This window comes from Haliotis rufescens, unplaced genomic scaffold (genome assembly GCF_023055435.1).
Source record: "Haliotis rufescens isolate VD_foot unplaced genomic scaffold, xgHalRufe1.0.p SCAF_8, whole genome shotgun sequence".
NCBI lineage: Eukaryota > Metazoa > Mollusca > Gastropoda > Lepetellida > Haliotidae > Haliotis > Haliotis rufescens.
The window spans coordinates 12,215,891-12,239,623 of NW_025964372.1; the positions used below are offsets into that span (position 1 = coordinate 12,215,891).

General features: G+C 43.1%; 3 protein-coding genes across 3 annotated transcripts in view; 1 reads left to right on the plus strand and 2 right to left on the minus strand.

Annotated features, from left to right (window-relative positions):
• LOC124113763 (sulfhydryl oxidase 2-like) overlaps window positions 1-17,463 on the plus strand; it is a 40,554-nt gene extending 23,091 nt beyond the window's left edge. The window contains exons 8-10 of the mRNA XM_046474274.2: window positions 2,742-2,858; window positions 7,677-7,812; window positions 12,025-17,463. Of these exons, the coding sequence (XP_046330230.2) occupies window positions 2,742-2,858; window positions 7,677-7,812; window positions 12,025-12,719 (948 nt within the window). The 3' untranslated portion in view covers window positions 12,720-17,463. The remainder of the gene's footprint in view (window positions 1-2,741; window positions 2,859-7,676; window positions 7,813-12,024) is intronic.
• Window positions 17,464-18,818: 1,355 nt separating this feature from the next.
• Window positions 18,819-20,101, minus strand: LOC125376891 (bromodomain-containing protein DDB_G0280777-like). Its single transcript, XM_048389306.1, has 2 exons — window positions 19,925-20,101; window positions 18,819-19,832 (listed from the first exon to the last, which is right to left on the minus strand). Exons 1-2 carry the CDS (start codon window positions 20,099-20,101, stop codon window positions 18,819-18,821), a joined length of 1,191 nt encoding a protein of 396 aa, XP_048245263.1.
• Window positions 19,888-22,202, minus strand: LOC125376932 (signaling mucin MSB2-like). Its single transcript, XM_048389529.1, has one exon. The coding sequence runs from the start codon at window positions 22,034-22,036 to the stop codon at window positions 20,192-20,194; it is 1,845 nt and encodes a 614-aa protein (XP_048245486.1). The 5' UTR covers window positions 22,037-22,202; the 3' UTR covers window positions 19,888-20,191.
• Window positions 22,203-23,733: the final 1,531 nt, after the last annotated feature.

The window sequence follows — 23,733 nt, forward strand, 5'->3', positions numbered from 1 at the left end:
ATCTTCACGGGTCGTTAACATTCCTGAAAGAGTGCTGGAATTATGTTAACATTCCTTGCTCAGTGCTGGAATTGTATTAACATTATTTGCTCAGTGCTGAAATTGTGTTAACATGCCTTGCTCAGTGCAGGAATTGTGTTAACATTCCTGAAAAAGTGCTGGGATTGTGTTAACATTCCTGAAAAAGTGCTGGGATTGTGTTAACATTCCTGAAAGAGTGTTGGAAATGTGTTAGCATTCCTTGTTCAGTGCTGGGATTGTGTTAACATTCCTTGCTCAGTGTTGAAATTGTGTTAACATTCTTTGCTCATTGCTGGGATTGTGTTAACATTCCTGAAAGAGTGTTTGAAATGTGTTAGCATTCCTTGCTCAGTGCTGGAATTGTGTTAACATTCTTTGCTCATTGCTGGAATTGTGTTACCATTCCTTGCTCAGTGCTAGAATTGTGTTAGCATTCCTTGCTCAATGCTGGGATTGTGTTAGCATTCCTTGCTCAGTGCTGGGATTGTGTTAGCATTCCTTTTGCTCATTGCTGGGATTGTGTTACCATTCCTGAAAGAGTGCTGGAATTGTATTAACATTCCTGAAAGAGTACTGGAATTGTATTAACATTCCTGAAAGAGTGCTGGAATTGTGTTAGCATTCCTTGCTCAGTGCTGGAATTGTGTTAACATTCCTGAAAGAGTGCTGGAATTGTGTTAACATTCCTAAAAGAGTGCTGGAATTGTGTTAACATTCCTGAAAGAGTGCTGGACTTGTGTTAACATTCCTGAAAGAGTGCTGGAATTGTCTTAACATTCCTGAAAGAGTGCTGGAATTGTGTTAACATTCCTAAAAGAGTGCTGGAATTGTGTTAACATTCCTGAAAGAGTGCTGGAATTGTGTTAACATTCCTGAAAGAGTCCTGGAATTGTGTTACCATTCTTTGCTCAGTGCTGGAATTGTGTTAACATTCCTGAAAGAGTGCTGGAATTGTGTTAACATTCCTTGCTCAGTGCTGGAATTGTGCTAGCATTCCTTGCTCAGTGCTGGAATTGTGTTAACATTCCTTGCTCAGTGCTGGAATTGTGTTAGCATTCCTTGCTCAGTGTTGGAATTGTGTTAACATTCGTGAAAGAGTGCTGGAATTGTGTTAACATTCCTGAAAGAGTCCTGGAATTGTGTTAACATTCTTTGCTCAGTGCTGGAATTGTGTTAACATTCCTGAAAGAGTGCTGGAATTGTGTTAACATTCCTGAAAGAGTGCTGGAATTGTGTTAACATTCCTTGCTCAGTGCTGGAATTGTGTTAACATTCCTTGCTCAGTGCTGGAATAGTGTTAACATTCCTTGCTCAGTGCTGGAATTGTGTTACCATTCTTTGGTCAGTGCTGGAATTGTGTTTACATTCCTTGCTCAGTGCTGGAATTGTGTTTACATTCCTTGCTCAGTGCTGGAATTGTGTTTACATTCCTTGCTCAGTGCTGGAATTGTGTTAACATTCCTTGCTCAGTGCTGGAATTGTGTTAACATTCCTTGCTCTGTGCTGGAATTGTGTTTACATTCCTTGCTCTGTGCTGGAATTGTGTTAACATTCCTTGCTCAGTGCTGGAATTGTGTTTACATTCCTTGCTTAGTGCTGGAATTGTGTTAACATTCCTTGCTCAGTGTTGGAATTGTGTTAACATTCTTGAAAGAGTGCTGGAATTGTGTTAACATTCCTGAAAGAGTCCTGGAATTGTGTTACCATTCTTTGCTCAGTGCTGGAATTGTGTTAACATTCCTGAAAGAGTGCTGGAATTGTGTTAACATTCCTTGCTCAGTGCTGGAATTGTGCTAGCATTCCTTGCTCAGTGCTGGAATTGTGTTAACATTCCTTGCTCAGTGCTGGAATTGTGTTAACATTCTTTGCTCAGTGCTGGAATTGTGTTTACATTCCTTGCTCAGTGCTGGAATTGTGTTAACATTCCTTGCTCAGTGCTGGAATTGTGTTTACATTCCTTGCTCAGTGCTGGAATTGTGTTTACATTCCTTGCTCAGTGCTGGAATTGTGTTAACATTCCTTGCTCAGTGCTGGAATTGTGTTTACATTCCTTGCTCAGTGCTGGAATTGTGTTAACATTCCTTTCTCAGTGCTGGAATTGTGTTAACATTCCTTGCTCAGTGCTGGAATTGTGTTAACATTCCTTGCTCAGTGCTGGAATTGTGTTAACATTCCTTGCTCAGTGCTGGAATTGTGTTAACATTCCTTGCTCAGTGCTGGAATTGTGTTAACATTCCTTGCTCAGTGCTGGAATTGTGTTTGCATTCCTTGCTCAGTGCTGGAATTGTGTTAACATTCCTTGCTCAGTGCTGGAATTGTGTTTACATTCCTTGCTCAATGCTGGGATTGTGTTTACATTCCTTGCTCAATGCTGGGATTGTGTTAACTATTCCGAAAGAGTGCTGGAACAAAGGAACAAACCTCCCCTTTTAGATATTTAAAAAAATAAGTATCACTCTATTTTCAGAATTTTGTTTTCATTACAACTGGGTTTCCATCTAAAATTCCACAAGTCATATAAACCCAATAATTCCAATAGACATGCAACAAGATAGTCCCATGATTCACTTACCTTTCCTAGGTTTCACGAACTAAGTTCCTATGATGAAAGACAAAATGATAATGATGGATTTGTAATTTCTTCTTCTTTTGATGAAACTGAGAGTATCTAGAGAAATTTTGACAGAACTTGTTAACAGAGTGTGTTTGTTGTATTTCAGTATTTTCCTGGTCGGGAGGAGATAATTTCATACCTGAACAATGTCAAGAAGTGGCTAAACACTGTAACAGGCAAACTGAGAGGAGAGGCGTGGTCCAGACAACTAGATGCCATACAGGTACACACATAGGGTTGTCATGACAGCTGGATGCCATACATGCAAACACATAGGATTGTCATGACAGCTAGATGCCATACAGGTACAGACATAGGGTTGTCATGACAGCTAGATACCATGCATGTACACACATAGGGTTGCCATGACAGCTGGATGCCATACAGGTACAGACATAGGGTTGTCATGACAGCTAGATACCATGCATGTACACACATAGGGTTGCCATGACAGCTGGATGCCATACAGGTACAGACATAGGGTTGTCATGACAGCTAGATACCATGCATGTACACACATAGGGTTGTCATGACAGCTGGATGCCATACATGTACACACATAGGATTGTCATGACAGCTAGATGCCAAACATGTACACACAAAGGGTTGTCATGACAACTAGATGCCATACATGTCGGACACAGGGTTGTCATGACAGCTGGATGCCATACATGTACACACATAGGGTTGCCATGACAGCTAGATGCCAAACATGTACGCACAAAGGGTTGTCATGACAGCTAGATGCTATACATGTACACACAAAGGGTTGTCATGACAGCTAGATGCCATACATGTACACACATAGATTTGTCATGACAGCTGGATGCCAAACATGTACACACAAAGGGTTGTCATGACAGCTAGATGCCATACATGTACACACAAAGGGTTGTCATGACAGCGAGATGCCACACATGTACACACATAGAATTGTCATGACAGCTAGATGCCATACATGTACACACAAAGGATTGTCATGACAGCTGGATGCCAAACATGTACACACATAGGATTGTCATGACAGCTAGATGCCATACATGTACACAGAAAGGGTTGTCATGAACAGCTGGATGCCAAACATGTACACACATAGGGTTGCCATGACAACTAGATGCCATATGGGTTCACACAAAGGGTTGTCATGACAGCTGGATGCCAAACATGTATACACATAGGATTGTCATGACAGCTGGATGCCAAACATGTACACACATGGGGTTATCATGACAGCTAGATGCCATATGGGTACACACATAGGGTTGTTATGACAGCTAGATGCCATGTATGTACACACAAAGGGTTGTCATGACAACTAGATGTCATATGGGTACACACATAGGGTTATCATGACAGCTAGATGCCATACATGTACATACATAGGGTTATCATGACAGCTAGATGCCACACATGTACACACATAGGGTTGTGATGACAGCAAGATGCCAAATGGGTACAAACATAGGGTTGTCATGACAGCTAGATGCCATATGGGTACACACAAAATGTTGTCATGACAGCTGGATGCCAAACATGAACACACATAGGATTGTCATGACAGCTGGATGCCAAATATGTACACACTTAGGGTTGTCATGACAGCTGGATGCCAAACATGTACACACATAGGGTTGTCATGACAGCTAGATGCCATATAGGTACACACAAAGGGTTGCATGACAGCTGGATGCCAAACATGTACACACATAGGATTTTCATGACAGGTAGATGCCATACATGTACACACATATGGTTGTTATGACAACTAGATGTCATATGGGTACACACATAGGGTTGTCATGACAGCTAGATGCCATACATGTACACACATAGGGTTGTCATGACAGCGAGATGCCACACATGTAAACACATAGGGTTGCCATGACAGCTCGATGCAATATAGGTACACACATAGGGTTGCCATGACAGCTAGATGCCATATGGGTACACACATAGGGTTGTGATGACAGCTGGATGCCATACATGTACACACATAGGGTTGTCATGACAGCTAGATGCCATATGGGTACACACATAGGGTTGTTATGACAGCTAGATGCCATGTATGTACACACATAGGGTTGTCATGACAACTAGATGTCATATGGGTACACACATAGGATTATCATGACAGCTAGATGCCATACATGTACACAAATAGGGTTGTCCTGACAGCGAGATGCCACACATGTACACACATAGGGTTGTGATGACAGCTAGATGCCATATGGGTACACACATAGGGTTGTGATGACAGCTGGATGCCATGTATGTACACACATAGGGTTGTGATGACAGCTGGATGGCATACATGTACACACATAGGGTTGCCATGACAGCTAGATGCCATATAGGTACACACATAGGGTTGTCATGACAGCTAGATGCATTTCATGTACCCACAGGGTTGTCATGAAAGCTAGATGTCCTGTATGATCTGTATGTTACCAGAAGTAACTGACATCCTGTAGTATCTGTATGTCACCAGGAGTAACTGACATCCTGTAGTATATGTATGTCGCCAGAAGTAACTGACATCCTGTATGATCTGTATGTCACCAGAAGTAACTGACATCCTGTATGATCTGTATGTCACCAGAAGTAACTGATGTGTTGTATGATTTGTATGTTACCAGAAGTAACTGACATCCTGTATGATCTGTATGTCACCAGAAGTAACTGATCTGCTGTATGATTTGTATGTTACCAGAAGTAACTGACATCCTGTAGTATCTGTATGTTACCAGAAGAGACTGATGTGCTGTATGATTTGTATGTTACCAGAAGTAACTGACATCCTGTATCATTTGTATGTTACCAGAAGTAACTGACAACCTATAGTATCTGTATGTCACCAGAAGTAACTGACATCCTGTATGATCTGTATGTCACCAGAAGTAACTGACATCCTGTATGATCTGTATGTTACCAGAAGTAACTGACATCCTGAATGATCTGTATGTCACCAGAAGTAACTGACATCCTGTATGATCTGTATGTTACCAGAAGTGACTGATGTGCTGTATGATTTGTATGTTACCAGAAGTAACTGACATCCTGTATGATCTGTATGTTACCAGAAGTAACTGACATCCTGTATGATCTGTATGTTACCAGAAGTAACTGACATCCTGTATGATCTGTATGTCACCAGAAGTAACTGATCTGCTGTATGATTTGTATGTTACCAGAAGTAACTGACATCCTGTAGTATCTGTATGTTACCAGAAGAGACTGATGTGCTGTATGATTTGTATGTTACCAGAAGTAACTGACATCCTGTATGATTTGTATGTTACCAGAAGTAACTGACAACCTGTAGTATCTGTATGTCACCAGAAGTAACTGACATCCTGTATGATCTGTATGTCACCAGAAGTAACTGACATCCTGTATGATCTGTATGTTACCAGAAGTAACTGACATCCTGAATGATCTGTATGTCACCAGAAGTAACTGACATCCTGTATGATCTGTATGTTACCAGAAGTGACTGATGTGCGGTATGATTTGTATGTTACCAGAAGTAACTGACATCCTGTATGATCTGTATGTCACCAGAAGTAACTGACATCCTGTATGATCTGTATGTTACCAGAAGTAACTGACATCCTGTATGATCTGTATGTTACCAGAAGTAGCTGACATCCTGTATGATCTGTATGTTACCAGAAGTAACTGACAACCTGTAGTATCTGTATGTCACCAGAAGTAACTGACATCCTGTATGATCTGTATGTCACCAGAAGTAACTGACATCCTGTATGATCTGTATGTTACCAGAAGTAACTGACATCCTGTATGATCTGTATGTTACCAGAAGTAACTGACATCCTGTATGATCTGTATGTCACCAGAAGTAACTGACATCCTGTATGATCTGTATGTCACCAGAAGTAACTGACATCCTGTATGATCTGTATGTTACCAGAAGTAACTGACATCCTGAATGATCTGTATGTTACCAGAAGTAACTGACATCCTGTATGATCTGTATGTTACCAGAAGTAACTGACATCCTGTATGATCTGTATGTTACCAGAAGTAACTGACATCCTGTATGATCTGTATGTTACCAGAAGTAACTGACATCCTGTATGATCTGTATGTCACCAGAAGTAACTGACATCCTGTATGATCTGTATGTCACCAGAAGTAACTGACATCCTGTATGATCTGTATGTTACCAGAAGTAACTGACATCCTGAATGATCTGTATGTCACCAGAAGTAACTGATGTGCTGTATGATTTGTATGTTACCAGAAGTGACTGACATCCTGTAGTATCTGTATGTCACCAGAAGTGACTGACATCCTGTATGATCTGTATGTCACCAGAAGTAACTGACAACCTGTATGATCTGTATGTTACCAGAAGTAACTGACATCCTGTATGATCTGTATGTTACCAGGAGTAACTGACATCCTGAATGATCTGTATGTCACCAGAAGTAACTGATGTGCTGTATGATTTGTATGTTACCAGAAGTGACTGACATCCTGTAGTATCTGTATGTCACCAGAAGTAACTGACATCCTGTAGTATCTGTATGTCACCAGAAGTAACTGACATCCTGTATGATCTGTATGTCACCAGAAGTAACTGACATCCTGTATGATCTGTATGTCACCAGAAGTAACTGACATCCTGTATGATCTGTATGTTACCAGAAGTGACTGATGTGCTGTATGATCTGTTTGTCACCAGAAGTAACTGATGTGTTGTATGATTTGTATGTTACCAGAAGTAACTGACATCCTGTAGTATCTGTATGTCACCAGAAGTAACTGACATCCTGTATGATCTGTATGTTACCAGAAGTAACTGACATCCTGTATGATCTGTATGTTACCAGAAGTAACTGACATCCTGTATGATCTGTATGTTACCAGGAGTAACTGACATCCTGTATGATCTGTATGTCACCAGAAGTAGCTGACATCCTGTATGATCTGTTTGTCACCAGAAGTAACTGATGTGTTGTATGATCTGTATGTCACGAGAAGTAACTGACATCCTGTATGATCTTTATGTTACCAGGCCAAAGGGAGTTTCCTGCCAGATGATGTGACATGGGTTGGCTGTGCTGGTAGTGAGACACGTTACCGTGGTTACCCTTGTGGCATGTGGACACTGTTTCATACACTTACTGTTTCCTCTCATCTGTCTCATCTCAGTAAGTATTCATGAGATTTTGGCTCTCAGTAAAGATCCCCCCCCCCCCCCCCCCCCCCCCCCCAGTTACTATAAGGTTAACAGAGATTCCCCCTACCCCCCCTCCTCTGCCAGTTTATATTAGGTTGACATAGATTTCCACCCTCCCCTCCATGCTATACAGATGTCCTCTTTACTGCCACTATATCTAATAGTTGTGAGGCAAACCCTATCCTCCACACTGATGCAACTGCTCATGCACGAGGCAGCAAAATGTTATGTCTTTCCTGTGTGTCCAGATGTAAACACATGATGTATCACATCTGAACACATTTTGTTTTGTTATTTCACACTGTAACTTCTTCAATTCTTGAGATTGTCTTAAAGACAAGTACAGACAAACATGGAGCAGAATTTACAGATTAGGTGAGTATTACATGAAAGATCGTTCTTGTATGTAGTTAGTTTAGAAATGTTTGGTGGGAGATGGACTCACCCTCTCCGTCACCATCTGGCGTGTGCTCAGTGTGCTGCATGGATCAAGTGACTGCTGATCCACACCCTAGATGCCAGTCATGAAAAAAGAGCGTGTGTTCTCTAAGCTCTAGATGTAACTCCTGCAAACATCTATCTCAGCAGAAGTTTGATAAGCCTTCAGAGTCTTGGGATACTAAGCCAATACTAGATCATTAACAAAAACGTTGACCGTACTAACTACAACTAAGAATTGGATGAAAGCAGATGAAGTGTCTCTTCCTGGATTGCTTTCCTCCACAGGGAAACACTCTGGGTGACAAGATGGTGACACAAAGAGGCGCCGTCTCCCCTAGAAGGGGGAGTTCTCATTGCCTGTCCCATCCTCCCCTTGATGAAAAGGAGCAGGTGTACCTCGCTGGATGTCAATCCACTGATGTATGTGGGGCCTGAAGGGAAGGGTGGGCACTCCATCTAAACCCACTGCTGTCCCTTAACCTGCATCAGTTCTCTCTAAAACCATATCTTGATCCATGTCAGCACTAACATCATCCGTATCTCAGGAGATACTGAAATTACAAAATACTCTCTCGGCAAGGATGTACTGGTTGATCAAAATTCTAGGATATATCAGATTATGAAAGAGCATTGCCAAAGTTGTAAATGGAGTCGGTCAAGAAGCTAAGGAGCTCCCTCAGACAAGGATGTTATAAGATAAATCCCGACCTACAGGTAGCCTGTCTTCACATCCCCATGCATCCAAGTTGTCGACCTTATCTACAATTTGCAGTCAACGGGCAGAGGTTCAAGTTAAACGTTCTATTGTTCGGCTCCATTGCTGTGTACCCTAATCACCAACCCCGTCATTGGCTTTGCTTATCTAAATCTAGTAAGACAGCACATCAATGACTTCCTATCGGCCAATCATTACAAATCATAAATCAATCAAAACACAGTCTTCATTATTCAACTACTTTCATACCTACCGGTAGGCTTCCTGGTTAACCCTGACAAGTCAGTGTAAGTACCTTCTCAAGACATCTTCTATAAAGGGGCATGGTCTCAACTTATCATGGGAATCCTTGAACCTCGGTAAAACAGATAAGCAAGTGATACAATCTTAAGCACACACCCAACCAGGTTGTTGGGAGGTAGTATCCACATTCCCCACTGGGTCTCTGCTAGACAGAGTACTGAGGACGATGAAGGACACGGATTGCCTGATCATACTGATACCTCCAGCATGGCCCTACAGAACATGGTTAAAAAGTTGTAACTGCTCCTAATGGAAGAGCATAGCAAACTTCTGCACCGAGACCCTACACCTGGAAATTATCATGGCAAAAATGCAAGCCTAAGTCAGCTGCACAAACAGTGGCAAGCACATGGAGGCTAGCTTCATCAGCCATCTGTACAAGAGATACCTATAAATGCTGATTTCCTTCTCCATCCCAGAAAGAATAAGAATTTCAGACATGGCATGATTGAAGACTACAGAACGTGATGGACACTCTCAGTAGGTACTCACCCAGTACTAAATCGACTTATGAGGTCATATTCACAGGAATACTATGCACATTTCCTAAATGGAATTTATCTTTTGTGCTATTAGCTGTTATGGAACCACCATACGAACCCATGTGAAATACTACACTGCCAACAGCTTCGAAAATGACAGCTTTTCTCCTAGCTGTGGCCCTAGGTGTCAGCAAGCAGACCATTGATATGCACAAGACTGGAGCAGAATATCTTTCAGGTCAAAAATCAGTCGTTAGCATTGGCCATAGACAATAAATGATCTTTGCCAGCGAAGATTCCAGGGAGTACCAAGACACAAGGTGAGTTGGCATTTCAATCCTTGTCTACTGGTGGTGGGCAGATCTCAGGCTAACACCTGGAATCATGGATCTGTGTGACATAAAGTTTCTCCATGTAATTCTTGGCCACAGGGAAATTACATCACAGGAGACATCAATACTGGAAAAAAGTCAAATATATGAAATATCACCGACAGGAAACAGAAGTGACGTCATCAGTGGGAAATGATGACTTATTTATAAGCCCGAGAAGTGGTAATGGATATTGTTGTGTTAGCCTAAAGTGCAACAAGTTATATCCATCAGAAGTGACGTCACAAGTGATCTCAGAAGTGGTGATGTCAGAAGTATGCCCAGTATCACACAAAGGAAACAAAACTCATGGAAACATAGAAAGGGAAGTGACATCTTTAAATGCTGAAACTAGAGGATCTGGAAGCCACATCATCTGCCCAACCTCGTGGGTGCGTTAATGCGAGCCATATGCACACCTAAGGGGTCTCTATACAGAAATTCAAGTTTGATGACAGAAAGTTCTTGAGCCATTAGTGCTATTAATTTTGATTGAAAGTTCTACGAATTTGATAGTCTGTCTTTGGAACTGTTGTAAAAACTGAAATGCCTAAGCGTACTTTCCCAGAAAATCAAAGGTGGCAAATCACTGGCATGTCATGTCGGGCTATTGTGTTGAAAATTCATCATACTGTCATCAGTTGACTCGTTAGAAAACTCACATTGCATAGACATGTGAGGGACTTGCCGAGATCAGGATGTCAAAGGAAGACCAGTGCCAGAGGGTACAGGGTCCTTGTACCCCAAAATGGCTGACAACTTCAACTTGCACTGTTCTTCGTCATCACTGGTTTATATATATAATTATTGGAGTATATATATATATATATATATATATATATATATATATATATATATATATATATATATATATACTCCAATAATTATCTAAAATAAACTCATTACATGAATGAGTCCGATGTCCCGCTGAGTGTAAATGTGCAGTTGCATTTGTTCAGAGCAATGGGTTTGCCTCACAACTATTAGTATTAGATATGTTGGCAGTTAAGATATTTACGGTTATGATGTAATAGAGATAGTATTCTTAGAATTATACACAGTGCTAACTATTGTTTGATTTCTAGTGTTTCCTGACGTGATATTGCTGGAATGTTGATAAACATGCCAAAAGTGATGTAAAACCATACACATTCCCCCATCTCCCAGACAGAATTTTTTTTCAATATATCTATGATTAAATCAAATGGAACCATAGCAATGAGAAGAAGTGAGATATAATATCCAGTTATTTAATGACCTCGAAGTCTGTATTGTACAACAAATACAGTGTACTGGGGGCCTATTCTTCCCCAAACTTTCCGCAGGGTTAAAGTAATGAACACACATGATATGCATTGAAGCATTATAACCAATAAAATGACGAGTTTTAGGCAGAACAAAACGGTCCAAAGCTAAGGCAGATCAACAGTGTTATCTATAACAGGACAGTATCATGAGCTCCCAATTTGGTAACCATGTTTAGCCTATGCAGAAGTATTGTATGTGGCTAATAACTCAACTATTCTTTGTCCAGAATCAGTTTGTGGGACCTTCCCTCCTCAGTATAAATATACAGTGTTAGTCCTGGGAACTACGTGTATATAGAGCACTTGGCTGTTCTGTCTGATCAATTCTAGATGTGTAGGAAATACCTGGTATTTTGTTCTGGAAAGCCACTTGAAGTTGCTTGTGTAGTGCAAGATAAGATTGTCTCGAAGACATCCTTTTGGATTTGTTTGGAGTCACATGAAGCAGAATATTGATAGTGAAAAGAAATAAACAGTGTGCTAGTTATATGCACAACAATGAATATTTTATAGAACCTGCTGTTTCAAAATGATAGCTTGATAAATCTGTGATTGTTGTTTCAGGGACCAACCCACAGGAAGTGTTGCTTGGCATCAGTGGTTACATGAAGAATTTTTTTGGCTGTGAAGAATGCTCACATAATTTTCTGAAGATGGCCTCTACAGTAGAGCAAGAGGTTCATGATGGGTCTGACACTGTGTTGTGGCTGTGGCGGGCACACAACAAGGCCAACAAGCGACTCCATGGAGACCTGTCAGAGGACCCCCAGCACCCCAAGCTTCAGTTCCCCTCCAGGACGTCATGTCCCAAGTGTCACAAGGACAACACAGACTGGGATGAGGCCCAGGTATTGACTTACCTTGTGAGCTTGTACAGACGGGACAATATTGTGAGTGACAGCAGGCAGACAGCCCTGAAAGATGCAAGGGTCCGAGACAGAGGGGAGCTTGACTGGTGGGAGAAACATCAGCGTGCTCAAGACCTGGAGAAGATTCACACGCTCAGAAAGCAGAAGAAAGTGGCATTCCAGCAGAAGATGGAGCGACAGATCTGGGAGCAGGCTCGTAGGTCAGACAGCCAGGAGAACATCCACCAGGACAGGCAGTATCACACATTGCGGAAAGGCTGGGGGCTCAATGGGGTGGACCTTGGCATGTGCATGATGTTCTATGTCATGTGTGCCGTAATCATTCTACTCATGTACTATCACTTCACAATACGCCGGAACTGGAAGCCATGTGGCTGTCTACCAGTATGATGAAGACATCTACTACTACCAGAGCTTCTAGTTGTGTGTTTGTGTCGAAAGTAATGTTTTATACATGAATACATGTGCTGTTTATCTCCTGGCAGTGGGGTGAGGGTCATGTACATCCGTGTGGGATTGTCCAGGACTGCCTTCACACTACATCGTAGCATGGTGGTATGGGGCTTTCTGGGAAGGCTGTAAGTTAGTTTCGTTGTTGATGGTTTAAGGTATATGTAACCTCTCTAGTGTGTTGGAGAATGTTTGCTTTCTAATGGGTTTGTGGGGATACTTAATTTGCCCGTACACCGATTGTTGCATAATGAGTGATAAAGCAGATGTAGGACATGAAAATGACAAATGCTGAAGAGTTTTACATTGTCAGACACTGTTTTATGATGGTCATAAGTGCAATATTGTTGTCCACTCAAATTGATTTTAGATATTTTTCATTTTGATAACCAAACTGAATTTTTTGTAAAATAGTTGATCTTAATGTAAATCGACATAGTATGTATCATAAACAGTCAGCATTATGTACTCATGTTCCCTGGTGACATGTTGTGTGCTGCACACCACACTACTGTCCAGGTAGGTTGTAAATAACACTATATGTTGTTACAGTGATGTACACTTGGGTATTTATTGAACATTCCGTCATGATACATCCCACTGATTGTTGACAGTGTATATTATTTACAAGAGGAAATATTTGTAGCATTTCAATCTGATCTTGTGTGGAAATGCTGGAAGAGTGAAAGAGATAAATCCACCTTCTGAGGAAATCTGTATGCATGTTCTCAAAGCAAGAATTCCCAATCTCATTAAAATCAGATCTTAGTGCTCGCTACTGCTTAACAAGATCTGAGGACATCCCATAACGGGTCATGTCAGAATGACCTTTCATCTGACTAATCAGAGTGTTGCTTTCCCGATCGAAAAGTGACAGTTGGAATGTTATTTTAGTAATCAGTAACTTTACAAATGTTAACATGGTGTATTCCGAATGACAGTTTGGGCTGTACGATGAGATGAATGAAAATTTGAAACAAAAGACTTTCAGCAGCCTGTGGGAAGTACTGCCATACAATATCACCTATATATTGGTCATTCCAGAATGTTCTTTTGTTCAATTTTGAAAGTTTGAATCAAGAACTTTGTCAAAATATGTTTCAAGCATGGAAGTCATCATTTTCAAACTGGTGCCATAAAACTTGAGAAAGCTGCTTTTTCTCATAGGTTGATGTTGAGCTGCCTGTTAGTTGTTTGATTGGTCGGTCAAAGTTCGCAAAAGGTCGCATTGACGTGACCTGTAATGCGATGTACTCAGATCTTTGGTTTAGCTGTAGAAAGCACTAAAACCTTATTTTAATGAGATTGACTAATTCCAAAAATGATAATTTCCTTAAAATGTTTAATGCCAAACTTGTTATCAAACTACTTAAGTTTTTGCATATGTCTTTCTCATGCAGTATGATGAAGATGCTGTGAAATGTACCAATGGTCAGCCTTTCAGCTTACACATAGCTCACCCTATAGTTTTGGTGATTTGGTCCTTGTTTGAAAGCAGTATATAGGATGATCATGTGCCAGTGTAAGTCTTGTTGCATGCTAATCATTGTTGATGGTTTCCACAGACAAGGGGAAGCCAAGGGCAGTATCACATTTCCATTTGCTCTCCATAAGAAACTCCCACCCTCATTCACTGACACATGATATTTGGTCAGGATGGGATGGTGTGTACTGTCTTGTCGCCACCAGACCTTGTAATGCATGTGGCTTTCTCATGAAGACTGCCTCTTTGTAGCTCTCGCATTGATGACCTTTAGGATGTATCGAGACAATTGTTTTTCTAAATCTATTTCAATTTCCTGCTTGTCAATGTGCACAGGTATAATGACATACTGTATATTGCCGTCTATAAAGTGACCCCCGCGCATAAGGCAACATCCCTGTAAAAGCCTTCAAAATCTGTGCTTATTTATATACCCCATCTATAAGGCATACTGGAATGAAGCCCATCCCAAGCCAATACACAATCCCTACATTTGCAATAAAAACATGGAAGCAACCTTGCTTGAGGCGAGGCTCATTTTAAGTTTATTTGCAGGAAAAATGTAGTAAGAACAAGGAAATCAGATACAATAAGTGTTTATATACAGAAATAGTTCTTGGAACAGTTATTTCAGGTGAAATGCGAAGATTTACTGTCAAACAACATCAGTGCCAGGCTGGCTATCAAATGCTGGTGACATCGCCAGTGGAACCTGAAAGTTATACAGCTAGTAAAAAACATGAGATCCTCTGCCCTGTGTATAGGATGCCTCCTCTTAAAACACTGCTCATTCTAGGTACGAAAAACATGGCGATATACAGTATATTGGAATTATATTTCTAGATGTTTAATATAAGGATTTGAACTCTGGTAAGGTTATATTTTTAAAATCTGATTTTGACCTTGTAATCTGTGCCCTGTTATAAGACAACACTGACCAGATGCCAGTGCATGTGACCGTGTGCATTATTACTTGCAGATTCAACGTGTAATTGTTTCAGTTATAGAAATATCTTATTTGTAATAAGATTTCTCAGGAATGTTTTGGTATTCCACTGATAATTGTCTCTCTTGGTGACAGCCTTGGACAGACATCTCTGACACCATGACATAAGCAGACTTGTAACGTGGCATGAACACCTTGTTAAACAGCTGGGTCCAGCAGCATGGTATTGTTCAGGTGACACTGGGAAACCAGAAGTCAACACTGATGTGTATAGGAGGCAGTGCTAAGAGCTAGCCTTGGCTTCTTTTGTGTAACAGGATTTTAGCAGTCATGATGTTGGCATGCACAGAGCCTAAATATTAAACTGCTAAGTTTATTCTAATAATAGGAAAGTGCTTAATTTTACTCTTAAACTAATTTCTTAAGTTTATAATTTCAATTGTATTTCACTAATTCGATAAAGTTGTATACTGAATGCTTTTGAGGAGATTATTTTCCTAATTACAGCAAAATATGATTACCAATGTAATATGCATATATTAAAGAGATATGATATGATATTCTACATTGGGGTTGTGTTGATAAGTACGATCATATGTCTGTTGAGCATGTCTCTGGATATCAGTTAGTGGTTGTTTTATATAGTGTACATTTGGAAATAGTATTATTTATGCCATGTGTAGTTGCCCATTTCTTTGGGTACATATGTACCTATGTATCTAGTGAGCCTCAGCCCAGCCCTTCCTCCCTGAACCCTCGTCCAGGACACTACATGGTCATCAATTGGGTTGGCTTTGATGCAGGATTCCACCTGGCACTGTTTACCACCATACAAAACAAGGACCATGTACCAACAACTGAAGTCTTTCACAATCATCACAACTGTTCATTGTCCAATCATCACCTGGTTTATGAAATCTTGAGAACAATTGAAGGTGTTGACTGAGCTAAGTTTGTCTAGTTGGACTCTAGCTTGCACCTCTAGCAGGAAGAGAGTGTACCAAGTGGTTGAAAATGGACCTGATAATAAAAGTGGAACTTATGTCCACAACGACAGAAAAAAAAATATGACTGCTGTTGGTCTTCCTCTGTCATGTTCGTCCCACAGCAACATCATTTCACTATCTAAGCCATCCATTTACATCGGTTGCAATTGACAGTTAGGGTATCATGTAGGGCAACTAACTTTCATTTAAATCCTATATTTTGCTGCACTGGATTTTGGATAACCACACACTGAAAGGATAATACGATATCATTTGACCTATTTGACCCTAGACTACCTATGTGAGGGTGTTTTCTTATGTTTAGGACATATATGTCATCTCTGAATGTAAGAAAGCAGACAATTAGGTGGAACAGCCTCTCATTTAGCCCTGTTTGTGGATTTTCAATTTGCAGCAATGCATCTCCAATCTCCAATAAAACAGGTTTGTCTTACATTCGACAATTTAGAAAAGTAATACAGTTTGTTCTACCACCATGTGTACTGTAGTAAAGTATGGTTTTGCCTGAACGATCATGACTTCAAGGTGCTCTATCCTTTCTTATATTAACATAGGGGTAGAGCAAACTGTTTCTTAAATGCATCTTTGCCAAATACAATGGTCATGTGACTTTATAATGATGCCTTCTGGCACGCCTAGGGATTGATCTTATTACATTACTTTACGCCTTAATTTGGCTTAAATTGAGCTTGTTATGTGGTTAGCACCATTTACACAGAATTTACTCAAAAAGTATATATTGGTCTTGTCTCTTTACAATGCGGCCAGTGTTTTTACTCCAAACAATATGTCCCAATCTGGCCCAATATTTTCACCTATGTTTTATCTCAATCTGTTATTTATATCTATTGATGTGAAGTCTTTGTGTACTTTTTCAACACATTTTTATTAAATATTTTCTTCTGTTTTCATTGCAGATATTTGGCTACTTGGCTTGTTTTTTATACAGTGATGCAAGAAGTGAGCTTATGCTTGATGAAAAATAAGGGCAAACTCACGTTTCATTTGATAGTGTAAAGGTGACAATTTGTTGATTGTGTGAAAGTATATCATGTATCGATTTGTGTGATGTATGTTTACCCTTTTACCAACAGTGATTTTATTAGGTATCAGAAGTCGACACTTGTCTATTGTGTCAGTATCTCGCAACTCTACAGATCGAGATTCAACAGTGGACATGACTATGTAAACTTGAAGTCAATACCAGCTTTCACAGGAAATAGGAAGTTAATACAGCTTCATTGAATATTTGGAAGTTTTGTTGTTTTTGTAACAAGCCTCATTTCTACTCTTCAGTTCACTTAAACCAAAGTTTCATTTTTTTAATTTGAGATCCGATATGTGTGTGGATGTGCAATCAAAAGTATATTTTTATAGTTTGTTGACGATCAGAGCCAATAGCTAAAAGTCTAATTGAGCAGCATGTTGTCCATCGTTATAAGAGTTACACTATATTTCAGGGCATTATCATTTGCAGAAGCCCTAGGTCTTCCATTAACTGCCAGATGAAGGAGGGCAGTTGAAAAGACCAAGAGCTTCTGCAATTGAAAATCCCCTGAAAAATAGTGTTACCGTTATTATAGCTAAAATGAATGGAATTTGTTTTCAAATAAGAAGAAACAGCAATGTTGGTTTTGAAACATTTACTGCAATCAACACTAAAGTCACTGACCCACTTTTTCAAATATGGAAACGTTATAGAACAAACCCGATGACATCACTATTAAACATGATGTCACTATCCCTACCCTATGACGTCACCTAACAAAGGGCGTGATAATGGCCCGTCGTCAAGGAGATATTTTCACGAATGGCGTATTTCATTACAGATGTAGAACCTTGAAACGTAAATTCTCCCTACCTAACACACAGACGGTTCATCACCCCTTGTATTTGCGACTTAAAAAGTAGTTTCATGTTTGCAAAATCTTAAAAAATATAAACAAAAGAATAAAAAAATATTTAGGGTCACAAAAATTCTTTATCATACATTCAGATATGATTATAAACAAAATCAACTTTAACAAAAAATATTTTTGAAAACTAGGAGACCGCTGTTGGAAGCGAAAGAATACATGCTGGTTAAGTAACAAAAATGGCGCTTTGCGAAACGAACAGTCTCAATTGACGAGATGAATGAGAAATTTACAGTTTCTAAGGAAACATTTTCGAGAGATTAACCAATGGCAAGAAGTGATATTAACTTCATAAACGACCATCTGTCATTATTTTGCCTTGTCATTGTGGATCTAGCGTAAAAAGAATGTCAACAGTTTGTGTACAGGCTAGTCACTTATGACATAGGGAGCAAAATGAAATGATGGAGCTGACATTTTAGTAGATGATAATGATAATAAGTTGGGGTTTATTTTCACCTCCATCTGCATTCAACTGTGGACATTGTTGATGAAACAATGACTGCATGCCACTGACTGCTGAAAGTTGGTTCGTACAACAGATTTTCCCTCATTATCATACTTGATTTGTAAGCTCAATACAATGCTCGTGGGTTTCATCATATAACAAGGGCTAGTTATCTGCATCACTTCCCAGTTTCCCCCCTCTGAAATACTGTTCAGTGTGGCATTAAACAAAAATCACTCTCAGTCACATTGGGGTTGGGGCTGCTCCTGCCTTACACACTGGTGGAGGATCTGCTGACACTGATGTAAGGCCTGCTCCTGTGTGACACACTGGGGTAAGGCCTGCTCCTGTGTGACACACTGATGTAAGGCCTGCTCCTGTGTGACACGCTGGTGTAAGGCCTGCTCCTGTCTGACACACCTGTGTAAGGCCTGCTCCTGTGTGACACACTGGGGTAAGGCCTGCTCCTGTGTGACACACTGGTGGAGGATCTGCTGACACTGATGTAAGGCCTGCTCCTGTGTGACACACTGGGGTAAGGCCTGCTCCTGTGTGACACACTGATGTAAGGCCTGCTCCTGTCTGACACACTGGTGGAGGATCTGCTGACACTGATGTAAGGCCTGCTCCTGTGTGACACACTGGGGTAAGGCCTGCTCCTGTGTGACACACTGATGTAAGGCCTGCTCCTGTCTGACACACTGGTGGAGGATCTGCTGACACTGATGTAAGGCCTGCTCCTGTGTGACACACTGGTGTAAGGCCTGCTCCTGTGTGACACACTGGTGTAAGGCCTGCTCCTGTCTGACCCACTTGTGTAAGGCCTGCTCCTGTGTGACACGCTGGTGTAAGGCCTGCTCCTGTCTGACACACCTGTGTAAGGCCTGCTCCTGTCTGACACACTGGTGGAGGATCTGCTGACACTGATGTAAGGCCTGCTCCTGTGTGACACACTGGGGTAAGGCCTGCTCCTGTCTGACACACTGGTGGAGGATCTGCTGACACTGATGTAAGGCCTGCTCCTGTCTGACACACTGGTGGAGGATCTGCTGACACTGATGTAAGGCCTGCTCCTGTCTGACACACTGGGGTAAGGCCTGCTCCTGTGTGACACACTGGTGTAAGGCCTGCTCCTGTGTGACACACTGGTGTAAGGCCTGCTCCTGTGTGACACACTGGTGTAAGGCCTGCTCCTGTGTGACACGCTGGTGTAAGGTCTGCTCCTGTGTGACACACCTGTGTAAGGCCTGCTCCTGTGTGACACACTGGTGTAAGGCCTGCTCCTGTCTTATACACCTCTGTAAGGCCTGCTCCTATCTGACACACTGGTGGAGGTTCTGCTGACACTGGTGTAAGGCCTGCTCATGTCAGACACACTGTCGGAGAATCTGCTGACACTGGTGTAAGGTCTGCTCCTGTCTGACACACCTGTGTAAGGCCTGCTCCTGTCAGACACACTGGTGGAGGATCTGCTGACACTGGTGTAAGGCCTGCTCCTGTTAGACACACTGGTGTAAGGCATGCTCCTATCTGACACACCTGTGTAAGGCCTGCTCCTGTCTGACACACTGGTGGAGAATCTGCTGACACTGGTGTAAGGCCTGCTCCTGTCTTACACACCTGTGTAAGGCCTGCTCCTATCTGACACACTGGTGGAGGATCTGCTGACACTGGTGTAAGGTCTGCTCCTGTCTGACACACCTGTGTAAGGCCTGGTCCTGTCTGACACACTGGTGTAAGGCCTGCTTCTGTCAGACACACTGGTGTTAGGCCTGCACCTGTCTGACACACTGGTGTAAGGCCTGCTCCTGTCAGACACACTTGTGTAAGGCCTGCTCCTGTGTGACACACTGGTGTAAGGCCTGCTCCTGTCTGTCACACTGGTGTAAGGTCTGCTCCTGTCTGACACACCTGTGTAAGACCTGCTCCTGTCTGACACACTGGTGGGGGATCTGCTGACACTGGTGTAAGGCCTGCTCCTGTCAGACACACTGGTGTAAGGCCTGCTCCTGTGTGACACACTGGTGTAAGGCCTGCTCCTGTCTGACACACCTGTGTAAGGCCTGCTACTGTCTGACATATTTGTGGAGGATCTGCTGACACTGGTGTAAGGCCTGCTCCTGTCAGACACACTGTCGGAGGATCTGCAGACACTGGTGTAAGGCCTGCTCATGTCAGACACACTGTCGGAGAATCTGCTGACACTGGTGTAAGGCCTGCTCCTGTCTGACACACCTGTGTAAGGCCTGCTCCTGTCTGACACACTGGTGGAGGATCTGCTGACACTGGTGTAAGGCCTGCTCCTGTCAGACACACTGTCGGAGGATCTGCAGACACTGGTGTAAGGCCTGCTCATGTCAGACACACTGTCGGAGAATCTGCTGACACTGGTGTAAGGCCTGCTCCTGTCTGACACACCTGTGTAAGGCCTGCTCCTATCTGACACACTTGTGGAGGATCTGCTGACACTGGTGTAAGGCCTGCTCATGTCAGACACACTGTCGGAGAATCTGCTGACACTGGTGTAAGGCCTGCTCCTGTCTGACACACTGGTGGAGGATCTGCTGACACTGGTGTAAGGCCTGCTCCTGTTAGACACACTGGTGTAAGGCATGCTCCTATCTGACACACCTGTGTAAGGCCTGCTCCTGTCTGACACACTGGTGGAGAATCTGCTGACACTGGTGTAAGGCCTGCTCCTGTTAGACACACTGGTGTAAGGCATGCTCCTATCTGACACACCTGTGTAAGGCCTGCTCCTATCTGACATACTGGTGGAGGATCTGCTGACACTGGTGTAAGGTCTGCTCCTGTCTGACACACCTGTGTAAGGCCTGGTCCTGTCTGACACACTGGTGTAAGGCCTGCTTCTGTCAGACACACTGGAGTAAGGCCTGCACCTGTCTGACACACTGGTGTAAGGCCTGCTCCTGTCAGACACACTTGTGTAAGGCCTGCTCCTGTGTGACACACTGGTGTAAGGCCTGCTCCTGTCTGTCACACTGGTGTAAGGTCTGCTCCTGTCTGACACACCTGTGTAAGACCTGCTCCTGTCTGACACACTGGTGGGGGATCTGCTGACACTGGTGTAAGGCCTGCTCCTGTCAGACACACTGGTGTAAGGCCTGCTCCTGTGTGACACACTGGTGTAAGGCCAGCTCCTGTCTGACACACTGGTGTAAGGCCTGCTACTGTCTGACATATTTGTGTAAGGCCTGCTCCTGTCTGACACACTTGTGGAGGATCTGCTGACACTGGTGTAAGGCCTGCTCCTGTCAGAGACACTGTCGGAGGATCTGCAGACACTGGTGTAAGGCCTGCTCATGTCAGACACACTGTCGGAGAATCTGCTGACACTGGTGTAAGGCCTGCTCCTGTCTGACACACCTGTGTAAGGCCTGCTCCTATCTGACACACTTGTGGAGGATCTGCTGACACTGGTGTAAGGCCTGCTCATGTCAGACACATTGTCGGAGAATCTGCTGACACTGGTGTAAGGCCTGCTCCTGTCTGACACACCTGTGTAAGGCCTGCTCCTGTCTGACACACTGGTGGAGGATCTGCTGACACTGGTGTAAGGCCTGCTCCTGTCTTACACACTTGTGTAAGGCCTGCTCCTGGCAGACACACCTGTGTAAGGCCTGCTCCTGTGTGACACACTGGTGTAAGGCCTACTCCTGTCTTACACACCTGTGTAAGGTCTGCTCCTGTCTGACACGCCTGTGTAAGGCCTGCTCCTGTCTGACACACTGGTGGAGGATCTGCTGACACTGGTGTAAGGCCTAATCCTGTCAGACACACTGGTGTAAGGCCTGCTGTGTGACACATTGGTGTAAGGCCTGCTCCTGTCTTACACACTCTGGTGTAAGGCCTGCTCCTATCAGACAAACTGGTGTAAGGCCCGCTCCTGTGTGACACATTTGTGTAAGGCCTGCTCCTGTCTGACACACTTGTGGAGGATCTGCTGACACTGGTGTAAGGTCTGCTCCTGTGTGACACACTGGTGTAAGGCCTTCTCATGTCAGACACACTGTCGGAGGATCAGCTGACACTGGTGTAAGGCCTGCTCCTGTCTGACACACTGGTGTAAGGCCTGTTCCTGTCTGAAACACTGGTGGAGGATCTGCTGACACTGGTGTAAGGCCTGCTTCTGTCAGACACACTGGTGTAAGGCCTGCTCCTATCTGACACACTGGTGGAGGATCTGCTGACACTGGTGTAAGGCCTGCTCCTGTTAGACACACTGGTGTAAGGCCTGCTGTGTGACACATTGGTGTAAGGCCTGCTCCTGTCTTACACACTCTGGTGTAAGGCCTGCTCCTATCAGACAAACTGGTGTAAGGCCTGCTCCTGTGTGACACACTGGTGTAAGGCCTGCACCTGTCTGACACACTGGTGTAAGGCCTGCTCCTGTCAGACACACTGGTGTAAGGCCTGCTTCTGTGTGACACACTGGTGTAAGGCCTGCTCCTGTGTGACACACTGGTGTAAGGCCTGCTCCTGTGTGACACACTGGTGTAAGACCTGCTCCTGTCTGACACACTGGTGTAAGACCTGCTCCTGTCTGAAACACTGGTGGAGGATCTGCTGACACTGGTGTAAGGCCTGCTTCTGACAGACACACTGGTGTAAGGCCTGCTCCTATCTGACACACCTGTGTAAGGCCTGCTCCTATCTGACACACCTGTGTAAGGCCTGCTCCTGTCTGACACACTGGTGGAGAATCTGCTGACACTGGTGTAAGGCCTGCTCCTGTCTTACACACCTGTGTAAGGCCTGCTCCTATCTGACACACTGGTGGAGGATCTGCTGACATTGGTGTAAGGCCTGCTCCTGTCTGACACGCTGGTGTAAGGCCTGCTCCTGTCTTACACACTCTGGTGTAAGGCCTGCTCCTGTCAGACACACTTGTGTAAGGCCTGCTCCTATCAGACACGCTGGTGTAAGGCCTGCTCCTGTCTTACACACTCTGGGGTAAGGCCTGCTCCTATCAGACACACTGGTGTAAGGCCTGCTCCGGCAGACACACTGGTGTAAGGCCTGCTCCTGTCTGACACGCTGGTGTAAGGCCTGCTCCTGTCTGACACACTGGTGTAAGGCCTGCTCCTGTGTGATACACTGGTGTAAGGCCTGCTCCTGTCTGACACACTGGTG

Excerpts from the sequence above, each read along its gene's own strand:
- LOC125376891 (XM_048389306.1), bottom strand. The coding sequence starts at position 20,101 with ATGCCTTACACCAGTGTGTCTAACAGGAGCAGGCCTTACACCAGTGTC. Across the intron at positions 19,833-19,924 it reads TGAGCAGGCCTTACACCAGT|GAGCAGGCCTTACACAGGTG; the intron begins GTCAGCAGAACC and ends TGTGTCACACAG.
- LOC125376932 (XM_048389529.1), bottom strand. The coding sequence starts at position 22,036 with ATGAGCAGGCCTTACACCAGTGTCAGCAGATCCTCCACAAGTGTGTCA.